Source organism: Branchiostoma belcheri, unplaced genomic scaffold, assembly GCF_001625305.1.
Source record: "Branchiostoma belcheri isolate BF01 breed outbred unplaced genomic scaffold, Haploidv18h27 scaffold87, whole genome shotgun sequence".
NCBI lineage: Eukaryota > Metazoa > Chordata > Leptocardii > Amphioxiformes > Branchiostomatidae > Branchiostoma > Branchiostoma belcheri.
Window position 1 is genome coordinate 1,104,642 of NW_017804542.1, and position 16,067 is coordinate 1,120,708.

General features: G+C 40.7%; 1 protein-coding gene across 1 annotated transcript; it reads right to left on the minus strand.

The window, feature by feature from the left end:
* Positions 1-1,651: 1,651 nt before the first annotated feature.
* LOC109487282 lies at positions 1,652-14,447 on the minus strand. The gene is made up of 4 exons (XM_019791269.1): positions 14,257-14,447; positions 7,529-7,846; positions 3,531-3,598; positions 1,652-3,174 (listed from the first exon to the last, which is right to left on the minus strand). The coding sequence occupies exons 1-4, from the start codon at positions 14,402-14,404 to the stop codon at positions 3,091-3,093; spliced, it is 618 nt and encodes a 205-aa protein (XP_019646828.1). The 5' UTR covers positions 14,405-14,447; the 3' UTR covers positions 1,652-3,090.
* Positions 14,448-16,067: the final 1,620 nt, after the last annotated feature.

Sequence of the window (16,067 nt, forward strand, 5' to 3'; positions counted from 1 at the left end):
AGAACCAATCCTGCAAGGTAACCGACCTTGTGCCATTGGGAAGGGCACTTTACATCGTCTCCTTTACTTCGCTCAGGTGAAAATGAGTATGCCAGAATGATCATTATCACGATCGTGGGCATTAAAGGAAAACCAAATAAAGACAGCAAGTGTATCAGATCCTACCAGACGAATCTTATGCAGCACATACAGGTTTAACAGCGCATTCTGCCTTTCATATTGGTTCATAAAAACTCAAAAGATGTACGGTCACATCTCACGTGCTGTCCTGAGGGATATGGACAAGTCGTCATCTCTGAAAACTCCCAGTTTTATCGTCAGACCTGCAAATACAGCAGTATTCAGGCAAAGCGGATCTGAGGGTGCTGATTTATGTTAGAATCTGCGTCCTCAGTAGATAACGTTACATACCGGGGCTCAGATGGACCGCGTACCGGGCTTTTCTAGATTCACCAAAAAGCAGTTACTCAAGCAACTGGATATGATGTTGGAAACGGTCAGACGTTTCAGGTAGCAACCACTATAGACTGTAGTGTAGGAGAGATGAAAGTTTATAAGCACGAACTATTGATTGATGTGCAAATAAGTGAAGACTTTTTTTTGGGAAGTCCACTCACGAAAAATCACTGACGAAAGGTAGTGATACCTACCTGAAACATCTGACCGTTTCCAAAATCATATCCAGTTGCTTGAGGAACTGCTTTTTGACGTATTTTATCACCTGGATGTCTGACCGTCACCGACGCTTTCTAGATTTACTCTCCATTAAGTTTTCATCTTCCTTTGAGGAAAGATTCTCATACAAACAGACGGATCTGACAGTGTGAAATACACAGTTGAGGTGTTCTGAAGAGAAAAACAAGTTGTACCTTGATGCACAAGCTTTCGGACTGGACAAATAGAATTCCTAAGGTTTGGTGTGTTATGAACTTAGATATCTACTAAGTAAGTTATGTATCTATCAATGACTGCGGTGACCCTAGATCTGCTTGCTTATAACTATATATATATAGAATCCCACATTGATAGGCATACAGACTCAGAAATCATGCTTAGAAAGAGTTTTAATGAATTCTGTGAAGACTCAATTTCTGTATGGATTATTTGACTGGCCTTAATTGGTGTCCTATAAAAACATCCATACAGCAGTTAAGTAATTTGGACACGATGGTCAAGTTGCAACATGTGGACCGATGGTGTTTTAATTCTGCAAACGTTAAAGGCTAGACAGGAATATGTCACCAATGTTTTTCTTTGTGTGCAAAATTGTTGAAATGTCACAGGTCTGGAGCACACAATTTATCAAATGCTGTGTGCTTTTTAAGTACAAATGGGTTATAAGAAGGTAGCCTCTACCAGGCTTGAGGAGGCGGCTGGAAAGAGTAGAAATCGGCCAAAATAAAGAGATAAGCATGCCAAGGGAGTTTGGCCGTTGAGAGAACAGTTGTAGGGCGGCGAACTGTTCTCTCAACGGCCATACTCCCTTGGCATGCTTATCTCTTTATTTTGGCCGATTTCTACTCTTTCCAGCCGCCTCCTCAAGCCTGGTAGAGGCTAATAAGAAGGCACCAACATGTCTATGCTGACATCATTTCCACATACATACATACATACATACATACATACATACATACATACATACATACATACATACATAAAAACGTTGTAGATAGAGTTTTTGAAAGAATATACAACATACATTTGGTGATAAGTATATATAACAAAGCAACTGTAGAGTTTTTCACTATCTACAGATCAAGAGCAATGTACCGCAGGCAACCAAACCTTGGCCAAGTCTTCAATTACGTATACACTAGCAACAAATACAGGCTATACAGGTATTTACACACCATATAATCATCTACTAGTACAATGTATCTTTATCTACATGTAAGCTTTTCTCTTTAAATATACAGATTTCAATGCCAAGCTTAAAACATTTCATAGAAGTTATCTTTCATAATATAACGTTTGATAAAGATTTGGCACTTTTTTTAAATATTTACTACAGTGATTCTCAAATATTATGTCATGCATATAAAGGTTAACACTTGGTTCTTGACAATGTAAAACTGTTATATATGAAATGTAGCAAAGTCAGTAGATATGTTTGACATTAAAATGTCTTCAGAAAGTGTCAAATTCAAGTCATCTTTGGGACATCAAGTGTAACCAGGTAAGACAAAGTGTTCTCTTACAGGTGTTTAAAAATGTCTCACTGGTACACCTGTATATAAAAGACCAGGAAAAAAGAAAAAAGTATTTCCTGATAAAAGCACAATGCAATGGTACTGTGTATGATAAATAAGTACTGTATGATAACTATGGCCACTTTAAATCTTATATACAATGTACATTGAATTCCACTGTAGAGCTTGTTAATCTGTTTCCTTTTTTTTAAAACCATACTTTAAGGCTGCATCTGTATATGCTAGAACTGTCAGTTTATCATTTTTCCCAAATATGCACAAAAGCAAACCAAGACAAATTCTTTAATTGATATGTCAATTTAAGTTTTACAAATGTACTGTGTAAAATCCACACAGTTCAGTCTAAAGGACAGCACAGCTGATTGCACAACAAAGTTTGAACTCATTTCATCTCACTTGTAACAAGAACTGAAGACCATACTTTAAACCATCACCAGTACCACACACAAAACTCTCTCCCTTTTCCAGCTCCAAATTTCTGGAGTCCAACCATCTTCCATGTTCTGAAGACAGACACAAACACAACTGTCCTCTTTGGCTTTCCTTCTCAGACAATAAAATCTTCCTGTAGAATTCCACTCATAGTCTTCATACCAACACTCTACTGTCAACTAGAGATTTCAAATATCAAACCTGGCTAATTCTCTCAGCAAAGACACCACATATAAGCCAGATTTAAGTTTTCCTTGAAGTTCCCATCTCATCCTCTTGTTCAGTTTTTACCTTTAAGCTGTGTGCGAACTGATAAAATGTCTTGGTGCTGCCCGATCAGCCTGATTCAAGTTTTTCTTGAACTTCCCATCTTGTGCTCTTGTTCAGTTTTAAACCTTAGCTGTGTGAAAACTGAGGAACTGTCTTGGTGCGACCCGAGTCTCTCGCTTCAGTCGAAGTCGTGCAGGTACGGCGTGGAGAAAAACCTGTCTAACCTGTCATTCACACTCCCCTCTCCACCATCCACACAGCCCTGGAGGGAAGGAAGGAAGGAATAAATGAATGAGTGAATGGATGAGTGAGTGAATTAATGAATGAGTGAATGAATGAATGAATGAGTGAAGGAATGAGTGAATGAATGAATGAATGAGTGAATGAGTAAATGAGTGAATGAATGAATGAATGAATGAATGAATGAATAATTTGATGATTATGATCAGCTATTGAAAGTACCTAGCAGCTTATGACATTCACAGTCAAACATTACTCACAGAGCTAACTTGTACATTGTGGGAATTTCCAGTAGCATGGTCAATTTGTGAGTAACAATAGATAAAAAGTAACTGTTACAATGCTCTATGATATACATGTATGTTAGAATTTATTTACCTTCCCCCCACTGGTGAGCTGCCTCCCCAGCCAAACCTCCACCTTGTGTAGCCACGTCTCCAGCAGATCTGGGGGGAAACACAGATACAATACTGTCAATAGGTCACAATTTGGAGAAAAACAGTTATGACTCGCGTAAATCTTAAATACAGACTGCAGTCACTTCTCCAGCAGATCTGGAGGCAAAAACACAAAGATTCAGACACATACAACAGTTACAACATAAAGGGGAACAGAACACCAAAAAAGTGTGAAGAAAACTGGTTGTCAGATCTTCTGTGGTGTCAAAGAGAGAGTTACAACTTTGAAACAGATGACTGCTGTACGATTTGTAAATTTTTATTTTTTTATTTATTAATCTTGAGGGTCGCCCCTTTAGTTGATAAACAACTGATTTCTTTATCAACTGATTTCCAAGGGGGCCCTGGCTCCACATCCAACAGATGAATCAACAAAACGTTACAATTGTACAACATAAATCTAGAAATACATGCAGTATTGTTAAGTTTGCAGTAACTTCTCCTGCAGATCTGTTGCAAAAAACAAACAAACAACAGATTGTTTAGAGTTCAGTGAACCCTAAAGTGCTTTAGAGTTCATTGAACCTACCAGTGATTTAGAGTTCATCGACCTCTCAGGTGATTTAGAGTTCAGTGACCCCTCAGGTGATTGTGACCCTTCTCTATTAGGTTAAGTGCTTGACAGTTACCATGGAGACATGCCTAAAAGCACTCCAACAGGCCGAGGCTGAGCTTAATATGACAATAAAGGGATGACTGAGTTTCCATTAGCAGGGTCTTACTGACAGATGCTGAGGTGAAAACACTTTAATTTGTTTGTTTGTTTGTTTGTTTGAGCCTTTATTTCAACTCGATCTGTAACAGTGTTACATGCTCTAATCGGCCGCTATTTCGGCCGCTTTTCATAGAGGTCGAGCGTGGAGGAGTGTCAGGGGGTCATAACATAAATACTACTTGCTCACAAATGAAAACAAAGTAATATTTTTTATACATAAGGTAACTCACACAAAGTAAATAAATAAACATTTGTTGGTTCTCAGATGTTTTCTGACAGCTGCTGCTGTTGCTATGACGTCCCCATGACGACAGTGTTGTTTGTTTTGGAGCAGGCTTTCATCTTCCACACATGACTCACTGGGCTGTCGTCATGTGGCAATTTGTGTTACCATGGTTACATGAGGTGTGAATGACTCCTCAGACCTGACGCCTTCTTCCTTTTCAAAATGGACTGAAACAGGGCTGGTATTCAGCTTTAATTCAGCACGTCACATTTTGTCAATGTAAGAAATTTGTTTATGTCTTGTGGCTGTAAACTTTTATGTATCCAGGGGCACATGAAAAAAGTGTCACAGACCTCAGTGTGATCTATTAGTAAAATATAAAATGAATTAAATGTTTCTTATGGACTGGAAATGGGGCCTCTTCCTGCAGAATACGTTTGTACATGTTGATGCCTGACACCACTGGGCTTCCCTGGTTCTCAAACATTTCCAAGCAGAAAGAATTCAGTCCACTGATGACAATCTTTCTAACCCTGAGAACCAACAAGCTAACTTGGATTGGCCTGACTGCTGAGCATCTCCCAGCTCCAAGACTCAGACAGGGACTGTGATCAGTTTTGATCAGTGAAGAAGAGAACAGATCAGGAGAGATGAGAGAATAACAGATCACGACCACACATGTCAGGCCGCCTTCGTTATTTCTACATCAACTAACCCTGGGGGAAAACCTGCACATGCTGGCGGAATAGAGAAGTAACTCTGTAAGTCATGACGATGTCAGCTCATCTTCTGACTGAAATGCCTTCAAGAAATTAGACAAGAAGTGTCCAGTATGAATATATAATCCAATATCCAATTTTAAAGCTTGGTCAGATACATAGTGGAATGTACATACTTGTACCTGGTATTGCCTCTATAGACCAGCGTTAACCATGGATAAAAACATGCCGCTGGAATAGAGAAGTAAGTCATCATGAAGCTGGCTCATCTTCTGACTGAAATGCCTTCAAGACATTAGATACGAAGTTTCCAGTGTATGTGTGTGTGTATCCAATTATAAGGCTTGGCCAGGTACTTTGTGGACTGCACATGTGGTTTCCATAGATCAGTGGGTAAAACCTTGTTTATTCTACTGGTACAATAACAGTCTATGCCACACATTAGTCACACCCGTAGACTGGCTTTATGGTATAAGGCTGATATGGTACTAACGTGTTTGTCAAGTATGTAGACTTCCGTGCTATACATGCAGGCTAGGAACTCAGCAATAGGCATAGACAAGCTTTCATTTGTAGAAGAAAGATTAGCAAATACACTGGATAGAAGAGGATGGACATTCATCTAGTTACTGTCTGTCCAACAAAGAGTAGGATGTAGAAATTAGCATATATACAGGTTAGATCTGCAGCCAGGATTATGAACTGCGGCGGCTGCAGAGACACGAAGTCTGTAGCTTCAGACGCTGCAGAATCTTCACAGGCAGGGCTCGGGCTGCAACAGGTTAATATCACGGTTCTTGGACGTAAAACAAAATGCTGCAAACTGGAAAATATCCAAGTCTGAGGGGAAAGTCTGTATCTTGGTACACTCTGAAATTCATGCATTCCATCTGGTTCTTTGGGAGCCTGCTGCTGAGGGAAAAAAAGGTAGGGGTAGGGGAGTCCCAGAGTCACCTACTTAGACAATACGATGTGACACTGACCTACTTGATACCAACAAATTGCAAAGGGCCATGGAAGACCAAGTGTTATGGAAGGGATTTTCTGGATTGGCTCGAGCTAAGTAAGTAAGTAAGTACATGTAATTGGTACATACAGTCTCTGGGAGTAGAAACAGATTCAATTTTTCCCTCAGCCCTTTGTTATCCTCTCTTAGTCACTCTTTCATCTCTTAGACACCTCTTAGTAACTGAAGATAAGTACTCATTTTCACCTGAGTGAAGTAAAGTGGGGGGAAATAGGTGTAAAGTGTCTTTCCCAGGGCCACAACATTGGGGTCTGCTAGGGATTCGAACCCAGAACCTTCAGATTCTGAATCAACAACTTAAACAAGACCATCTTGCCACTTGAACATCCTCTCCCAACAACCACAAATCACCTTCAGCCTGCTAATGTAGCCATTAGGTACCAAATCTGTAGTGTTTATGGGGTTAGGCAGCAGGGAGATGGTTAACCTTTCCCAGCTAAAGGCCTACAGACAGCTGAAATCACAGTCACCATCCGTTCAGCACCGAGGACAGGCCCGGCACAAATCTGCAGAAATGTCAGCCTGACCTCCTTACAGCCTCCCTCATGGATCACAGGTGACCCCGCAAACCTTAAGGAGCACTCAGGTGTCTTCAGGTGTGTGCTGGGACTGCTAAGGAGGAGGGAAGCCACCTTTGCTCAGGGTTATTGACAGGGCTCTAGCCAGCTTGAAATTTTTTCCGTCAGCCCATAGTCATGATTGGACATGTGGGGAGAGTACTTGCAATCTAGGGGGGTCCAGTGGGAAATTTTGGATTCTTAAAACTTTAAAACAAAATTTCTCACATTTGGAGAAGCAAATCATGGGTTTGAGAGTGGTTGTTGGTGGTTCATTGGATAATATAATTTTTCCTAAGATTTTTGTCAATGTTGTCTGTCAAGGTTGACAGGTTGGTTTCCTTCAAGAATTTGACAGGTAGCAAAAACAATATGTTTCCCACTCACCGTCTGAGACATTTGGCGACTTGAGCACGGAGACCATCATGGCAGCGATTGCGAGGAAGAACAGTTGAATCCTGAGGACTGACGTACCCCAAACAAACAAACAAACAAAAACAAACTCACCGTCTGAGACGCTCGGCAACTTGAGCACAGAGACCGTCTGAGAGGTGTGAGTAGATCAGACCTTACAGTCTGGTCTTGCATAGCTTGTTCTTACTGTACAAAATGGTGTGTTTGTCAGTTATTTCAAACAAACAAACAAACAAACAAACAAACAGAAACAAACTTACCATCTGAGACATTTGGCGACTTAAGCACGGACACCATCATTGCGGCGATCGCGAGGAAGAACAACTGAATCCTGACGACCGACGTTCCCGGTGTGAGCCTCACCGTGCGCCAGATGATCTTGATCATGTCCAGAAACGTGCTCTCCACCGTCGCGGCGCTCCCCAGGCTCGCAAACTTCTGCACAAGTTTGACGCCGTCCGGACTGGCCGCAGTCTTGGGCAGCTCCGAGTGCACGTGGGCGAAGGTTTGCTGGGCATCGTCCTTGTCTTCAAAGTCTGTTTTAGCAAAAACCCTGTCCAGTAGCTTAGCTGCCTCTTCTGTAAAACAAGAAGAAAAAAACATGAAAAAATTTGCTTCATTCCTATGTCCCCTTCATTTCTGTGATGCTTAAGCAGCAGCCTTTTTGTAGTTGCTTGGACAGAATCTGTGCGTTGGCATTGTCTTTTGAAGTCTGTTGCTCTGGGAGAAGGGAAGGAAAAAACATATTATGAGAAATTTGCTTCATTCTTATGTCTGAGGTTCTCAAACTTCTGCACAAGTTTCATCCCGTCCGCGCTTGCAGCAGTCTTGGGCAGCTCCGAGCGCACGTGGGCGAAGGTTTGCTGGGCATCGTCCTGGTCTTCAAAGTCTGTTTTAGCAAACACCCAGTCCAACAGTTTGGCAGCCTCTTCTGGAAGAAAGGAAGGAAGAAAAATATGCTGTGAGAAATTTGCTTCATTCTTGTGGCCCTTTCATTTCTGTGACACTAGCTGCAGCCCTTTTTTATTTAGTTATTTGCACAGAATCTGTGTGTTGTCCTTGTCTTGGAAGCCTGTTGCTCTGGGAGAGGGAAAGGAAAAAACATGTGAGAAAATTTGCTTCATTCGATTCCCATGTTCCTTTCATTTCTGTGGCACTTGCAACCCTTTCATAGTTGGAGCATGAATCTGTCAGTCCAGTACCTTTTTACTTTATCTTTGTCTTCACCCTGTCTAGCCTTCTCTATAAGTAGCTAAAAAACGTGTTGTGAGAAAATTGCCTTTATTCCAGTATCCCTGTGGTGCAGCATGACCTGGTTTGCTCAGCTGAAGACCTAACCAGTAGCAAAGCCAGATTACCCTTTCAGCTATCAAAAAATCATTACACTTGATATAATATAATGGTACTTCAGACTGGAGTGTAGACATCAGTAACATGGGTCTGGGACACGAGCCAAAATTCTGGTGATACATGTCTGGGGTTTGTCTGTGTTGGAGGGGGCATAAATATAGGTTGATAAAAACTTGAGTTTGCTGTCGCCATGTCTTGTAATAAAAGTTGGAATAGGAAAAAAAAATCATGTCTAGAACAGCACAACATTAAACATCATATCTCAGCCGAGCTAGCAACATTAGTAGTGCAGCTACATGTATTATTTATCCCTTGTCCTGCTGGCATTCCTAGCACAATATTTTTCAATAATTTCATGTCTTAATTAGATCATACATGTAGACCCCCAAATTTTTTTGCCCTGCAGTGGCATAGTTACTTCCGCATTCGCTGCGTTTCGCTGCGGTGTGAAGCGTTGCACGAGAAATACCTCCAAATCGTACCTATACAGGGTGTTATATAGATGGTACTGTATGTGCCAAGCGACATATGTTGCGCACAGCAGGACAAAGGGTAAACCTTGGAAATACATGTAAAACAAATTAACGGTAGGACCAGTTTATAACAAAACTGATGATCTTAGATATAAAGTACATGTACAAACATTTACAGAAACCACGAGTGACGTTTGGTTACATGTACGGAGAAAAGAAAATATTCCACATTCATTCTATGTAGATACACTTACATTCAAGGGCATAGGTATGTCTAGACATGTGGGACACCAGCCAAAACTTGAACTAGACTAAGTGTAGAAGGAACATGGAATAACTCACTAATTAGCCATGTAGCTTATATGGCTAAGAAAATCCAGACGGTAATAAAGCCATCCTCTTATAGTACTATTAGTCTTAAGTCATTTGTCATTGCACAGTGAACCAGTCATAATTGCCCTGAAGAAGATGACAGACGTCAGCTCTTGTTAAACAAGTGGTTGTGAATATAGAACGTTGCTATTCACTGTTGAATTAGTTACGATTGGAATACCAGCTTAAGATAATCATTAAAAAACATTTCACTTCCAAGAACACAGCTTCACAGAGTAGGAAATCAGTATGCGATTTAATGAATGTTTCAAGGCACTGAGATTATTGTCTACATAAATTCTATGTTGAGGTACTTAGACAAGCCTGCGCACACATTATAATTGGGCATCCTGCCAAAACGTGAACTCATGTCGCAGTAACGTCTCCATAGCCGTGTCATTAACCACACTTATGTTCTTACAGCCCTGCTGAGAGGGGAATAAAATCTGCCTGTTGGAAAGGTTGTCGTCACATTTGTCAAACCAGAGCACATCTATTTCATTGTGTTATTCAATTCTTAACATCCAGCCACGGCCCTTCAAACTAGCATGATAAAAGCCATGCAGACATCACAGGATGAGCCACAAATCACTGCTGGGCTCTAAATACCGACATTCTGCATTTTACAATACGTAGTTAATTATACGGAACCTGTATAATTCATGTAGCTTGCAGACTTGTCAATTTTTTAAATATTTTTTCTACAATATTAAAAAAGCTTTTCTCTGCAAACTGTAGGTTCTTAAAAATTCTGAAATTTGCTGTTTATTTAATTCAAATTACTTATGTGCATTGTTGTTTAAGCCACAGGATGAGAGAGATTGTTTATTTGCACATGAAAAATTACAATAACTTAAGAAGCAAAAGAAGGTATACATATGATACAAACTGTGCAAGGGAGGCCAAAACCTTGTAGTTTACTACTGTCTCACCTGCATTTTAACCATTGCCCCACATTACCCATTAGCCATAAACCAGGTGGAACCTCCATTACATGGTCGGCAGGTTTGACTTCGTGCCAAACTAACATGAAAGGTCTTGAGTCCCACAAGTAAATTGTTACTCAAGCAGCTGGATGGATTTTGAAAACTGTCAGACGTTTCAAGTAGCATCCACTACTTTTTGTCAGTGAATCTGTAGTTGAACGTATAGGTATTCATCCCAAATAAAACTACTGATACGTCAGTGATATGAAGAAATGAATAAATTATTCTGTGTATGTCATTATTACTGGATGTCTAACAATCATTGACATATTATGAGTCCCATTTTGTAATGTCAATATAGGAAAAGAGGAGTCCTGCTGTGTTGTTTGTGCAAAAGATGCATGGTCACGACTCTACTTAATTCCATAATATTCCTCGACATAGGAAAGGGATGCAACACTTGTCTCTATCAGACTTCGTATTACCTCTGTACTGAAAGATTTAAGGGTTATAACCCATTCTAAGTCACAGATTGATGTTTCAATCTATTTTGAGTCAAAACTAAAATGCCTCAAAACATGCAGATATTACTGAGAACTGCGGGATCCATCAATATACAGAACTGTTTTGTCAAAGAAGATTGGATATCCAGCCAATAAGATACACAGTCAAGGAAATTGTTATTCAAGCAACTGGATAGATTTTCAAAACTGTTAATTAGCATCCACTTCTTTTCATCAGTGACTGAACTGTCTGACAGTCTACAAAATCTGTTGCTTGGGTGAAAATTTCCTTGTGAATTGTTGTTTGTGGTGCATGAAAACATTGGGTGGATGTCAGTGATATTTTCTACCCAGCTACAACATTTTAATTTCCCGTCCATCTGCACAGCTCTATTTTTAGCCACGGCTCCTCGGGGTAATTTTGCCAGTTCTGAAGCTCCCTTCTGCAGATCAGACAAACCAATCAGACGGACTAACCAGATTTTCCCGTCGTGTCTTAGGATCTGAGCAGTAGGTGGGAACGATGGCTTTGATACTGACAGATGAAAGCATGATGAACAAATGGTAGATGGAAAGTGCTGCTTGGACAGGACTCAAAACAGCTATATCCAGTGAAAATTTCCTTGTGAATTGTAGTTTGTGTTGCATGAAAAAAATGGATGGACATCTGACTCAGTACTATTTTCTACACAGGTACACTCAGGTACAACATTTTAATTTCCTCTAGATCTGCATGACTCTGTTTTTAGCCACAGTTCAGATGGACCAATCAGACAGACTAATCAGATTTGCTGAGGAGTGCCACTGGTTCTCAACAGTCAGTGGGAATGATGGCTTTGATATCGCCAGATAAAAGCGACTGAGGAACAGACTGCTAATTTGTAACCTGGCCTGAAAGGTGATGCTTGGACCAAGATATCTAATCTAGGAAGATGCACGTAATCTCAGAGATCTTCCCTTTAAGAGTCTCAGAGCTTTAATTTTGCTGTTTTAAACCTTTTCCTGTCACACAGCAAATGGGACTCAGGAATAGCAAAGTTCTTTATTTTATTCACAACCACTTGTTAAACACGAGCTGACGTTTCTATGACCGTCTGTATTTTAATTTTGCAATTATTGCTAACTTAATGTGCAGGTAGACAATTTTAGCTTCTACCTGTACATATATAATACATATATTTTAGCTCAGCTTGTAATCTTTTAATGAATATGTCTGAAATATTGATTTTAATAAACCTATTAATGTGTCAGATGTACCTTTCATCCAATGCGCGGAACACGTAATTCAGCCCTTGGGCTGACAAAACTTTTAATAAAACTCGTTATTATTAAATCATTCACCATGAAATCATTCACGGAGGCACATTCAGGGACTCCCAAATTCGTCTCTAGAAAATATCAGGCCCTACTTATATAAACCTGCTTTTCTGACAACTGACTCTAGTGTCACTGACGAAAGGTAGTGGATGCTACCCAATGAAATGTCTAACCATTTCCAAAATCATATCCAGTTGCTTGTCGATGAGTAACTCCTAACACTACTAACAGTTTATTTTGCATATCTTATTACCTGGATGTCTAACCTTCACCGACGTATTAGGCCCTATCATCCTCACAAGAAAAGGTCACCCTTATAGAAACACATTTTAGCCACTGTACTAGGACTGTGCGATGGTTTGCCCAGCCGTACTGAGCTCCTTATGATGTAGGTATGCGGTGGATATGGGAATAACTAAGGCCACACCAATTTAATTTGTTCCAGTTCTTGGATTTTTTCGGAAAAATATGAAGCAACAGGAAAAAAAAAAACAGGTCTAGGAATCTTACTATAGCCCAAAATGCTGAAAGGAGCCATGAAGTCAACACAAAAGACTGTTTTTTTAAACTTTGAAAAGTTTGAATCAAACCACTGCATTGATACTGATGGAAAACCTGTAACATCTAGGAAGAAAAAGCACTTTCCTCAACTGTTGGGAGGAAAATATGAGCCTATTTGAGTTGATTCAGAGGCTGAAATGTTTTTTTTTTTTTGCAAATCAGAAAAAATGAAGGGGTGATTCCGTGAACCAACAAATTGAATTGGTGTGGCCTAACGGAGGCATGCTGTGGATATGGGGATAACCAGTGAGTATATAAGTGCCACCCCAGGCTGGTATCCTAAAATAGCAGGTACGAATACGGCGTGATTCCCTCCAGCTTTGTTGTCGTTATACTGCACTCAGGCTTGTTACGTTCCCCCAAACATCAGGAATAGGGAGAAGAATTAGCCTCCGTAGCAGGCTTATAGAACTGGGGGTTTGGTGGTCTTCGGCTGTTTTCTGATTAGCCTCCGTAGCAGGCTTATAGAACTGGGGATTTGGTGGTCTTTGGCTGTTTTCTGATTAGCCTCCGTAGCAGGCTTATAGAAAAGCTTTATGATAGCTCATGTAGGCAAGAACATATACGTAAAGATTATCATCAATAATAATAATATTAAACAACACCACAGCAGCAGTAACCCTAACTTCACCTTTTCCCACCCCCCAATATTACAGGTTCAGCCTTCAAGTTATAAGACCCGTAATCTTGCCTTCACCATTTCCCTTGTCCCCAATACTACAGCTTTTGTGTTATAACATAGCACCACCCCTAATCCTTAACTTCACCATTCCCACCTCCGCAATATTACAGACACAGCCTTGTGTTATCATATAGTAGCTACGTTAAGCCTACATTCAGCATTTCCCACCTCTCCTATATTAAGTTCAGCCTCCTGCCTACAGGCAAACAGGCTGAGAAGTAATATCACATCTCTCACTGTCGCATAAAAACCATTTAGCTCCCTGACTGGCTCTGCTGTTAGCTCTGGGATGTGTATAAAACTGTAATGTAGCTTTGGACGTGTACGACGTAGCTCTAAGGTGTATGTGCTAAGTGTGCTGACAGCCATTCTGCAGACTATAGTGAGACTAACTGCAGTCAGTGCTTTTGTTGGTGAGCTTGTAATGCTGTATATGTTCTGGATGTGTGTAATAATGTAGTTTTGGATGTGTCAAAACACTAATATAACAAGATGAAAAAGAAAAAAAAGGATACACCTTCAAAATCAGACCTTTTATATGGACGGCAAATGAAGAACTTTCACTATAAACCCCTTTGATAGTATTTCAAGCAACAGGTTGTTATATCATAAGATAGTACTTATTCAAAAATAAGGATACTAGTACTTAACTTCCAAATTTCAAGCTGAAGGGCAAAACTTCCCACTCCCTAACGTGCAACAAGTCCTGGTAGTGAATAATATAACACATAGAATTTCTAGAAGCTCTAGTAACGGCCGCATCGCGCTGCTACCAGCCCGCCCCCAGCCCTGCCTGTACCGTACCTATCACACTGACTCTGCCCTTCCCGTCCGCACGTCTGGCCGGGCACTCCTCCGAGGTCCGCGGCGCCGGGTACTCCTCCGAGGTCTGCCTGGCCGCGCAGAGGTGCAGACAGGACGCCATCCTCAGCTTACGGAGGGGCTTCCTCATCCGTCCGGACTCACACAACACCAAACCGGTACTCTCTCTCCTCTCCTCTCAGTCAGCGCAGACTCCGAGCCGCTAGCTTTGCTCTTCCGCTTCTGCTGCCAAAACTGGGAGCGCTGATGATGTACGGTAACTATGGCAACGCGCAGAGAACTCGTCTGCACCTATAATGCCTAGCTGGTCAATAACTAGCTGTACTCATTTGCATGCTTGTGACTTCTTACATGCGGCCGCTACCGATCGGACTCTAAATTTTATAGAGGGGAGGGGGGCGAAAATAGGGTGGCGTGTCCCTAAGCCATAGGCCGAGTGGATTCAAACGCGTGTCAGCTACAGATAGGCACATGTCAGATTTGGCAGTGTGTGTGACGTGTTAACTACCCACCTTGTACGTCAGGCTGAGTCATGTTGACAGACGGATATGGAAGCTGTCACGTCATCACTGGTGCTGCCGGAGTCAGGAAATATCGATATGGGCGTCACGAAGGGACACACCCCCTCCATAAGGGTCATAGGTCATTGGGCTAGCTCATTCACAAACGGGGGAGGGCGTTTTTACTTGCTCTGTAAACATAATAGGGATGAAAACTGCCATCTCTTATTGCCTTGTGTATTTTAGTCAAGTAAGTCCCTTTCAAGTGCGTTAGTGTCTATCATTTTCTAATATGTAACCCTAAAGTGTAATTCAAAGTTTCATTGTGATATTTATATCACAAAATATCTTAATTTTGAAAGAAAATATACAAGACACATTTTTCCTGTTGTCAATAAAACATAACTTTTAATCAGTCTGTAAGTAGCTGTTGCCATAGTAACCATACATCATTATTATCAAACATGAAAGTTCAATAAAATACTGAGCAGGTTTGCTACATTCTAACCTGAGACTCATTCTTACTGTAGGAACTACTTTGTTCTTTTAGTTTTACACACAATATGTAACATAACATATAACATTAACACACAGCACTAAACTCCGTACATTTAAAATCTCAAAAATTAAGGAAAGCTGCCTTGAAAATGATCAACTAAACTGTTAAACATGTCCTTAAAAAACAGCTACTTTGAAGAATACAGAGCAGCATGAGTGTCCACCAGACTCCTTTTGCTGTTTTGGAAGATAGTTCAAATTGACCCAAAACCAGGTGAACAAGTTTCCAGGCTAGGGCCAACTAGCTGGCCTGTATAGGCCATACAGGCCAGCTAGTTGGCTCCAAGGCCTACAACCTAGTCTCGATAGCAGACTGCTTCCAGGGCCTTTCTCAAACTGGTAGCCATGGCTATTAGAACACCTTTGCCTTTGGCCAGCTTCAGTAATTTTCTCGAGTAGCCCAAGAAGCCTGGTGGAGACTATCACAGCAGCTTCTTGCCACAGGATTGCACTAAGGGCTGGTTTCTGTATAACTGAACTCTTAACTCTGGTTTATAAATTATAACATTCTAATATATCTTGGGAAAAAGTTAATTGCAAAATCCTTATGGTTACGTCACACCAATGTTGTACTTTTTCAGAAAACATGCAACAAGCAAATAAAATATAAAAAAATATACAGGTAAAACTAAACATTACAAACATAATACTGATATCAGCCCATATATGAGCTAAAGCCAGTCCAAATACAAAAACACTGGATGGAAATGACTTTGCAACAAGTTCATACCACAA

Coding starts and splice junctions, on each gene's coding strand:
- LOC109487282 (XM_019791269.1), bottom strand. CDS start 14,404: ATGAGGAAGCCCCTCCGTAAGCTGAGGATGGCGTCCTGTCTGCACCTC. Junction 3,599..7,528: donor GTCGCCAAATGTCTCAGATG/GTAAGTTTGTTT, acceptor GTTTCCCCCCAG/ATCTGCTGGAGACGTGGCTA. Junction 3,175..3,530: donor AGCTCACCAGTGGGGGGAAG/GTAAATAAATTC, acceptor CCTTCCCTCCAG/GGCTGTGTGGATGGTGGAGA.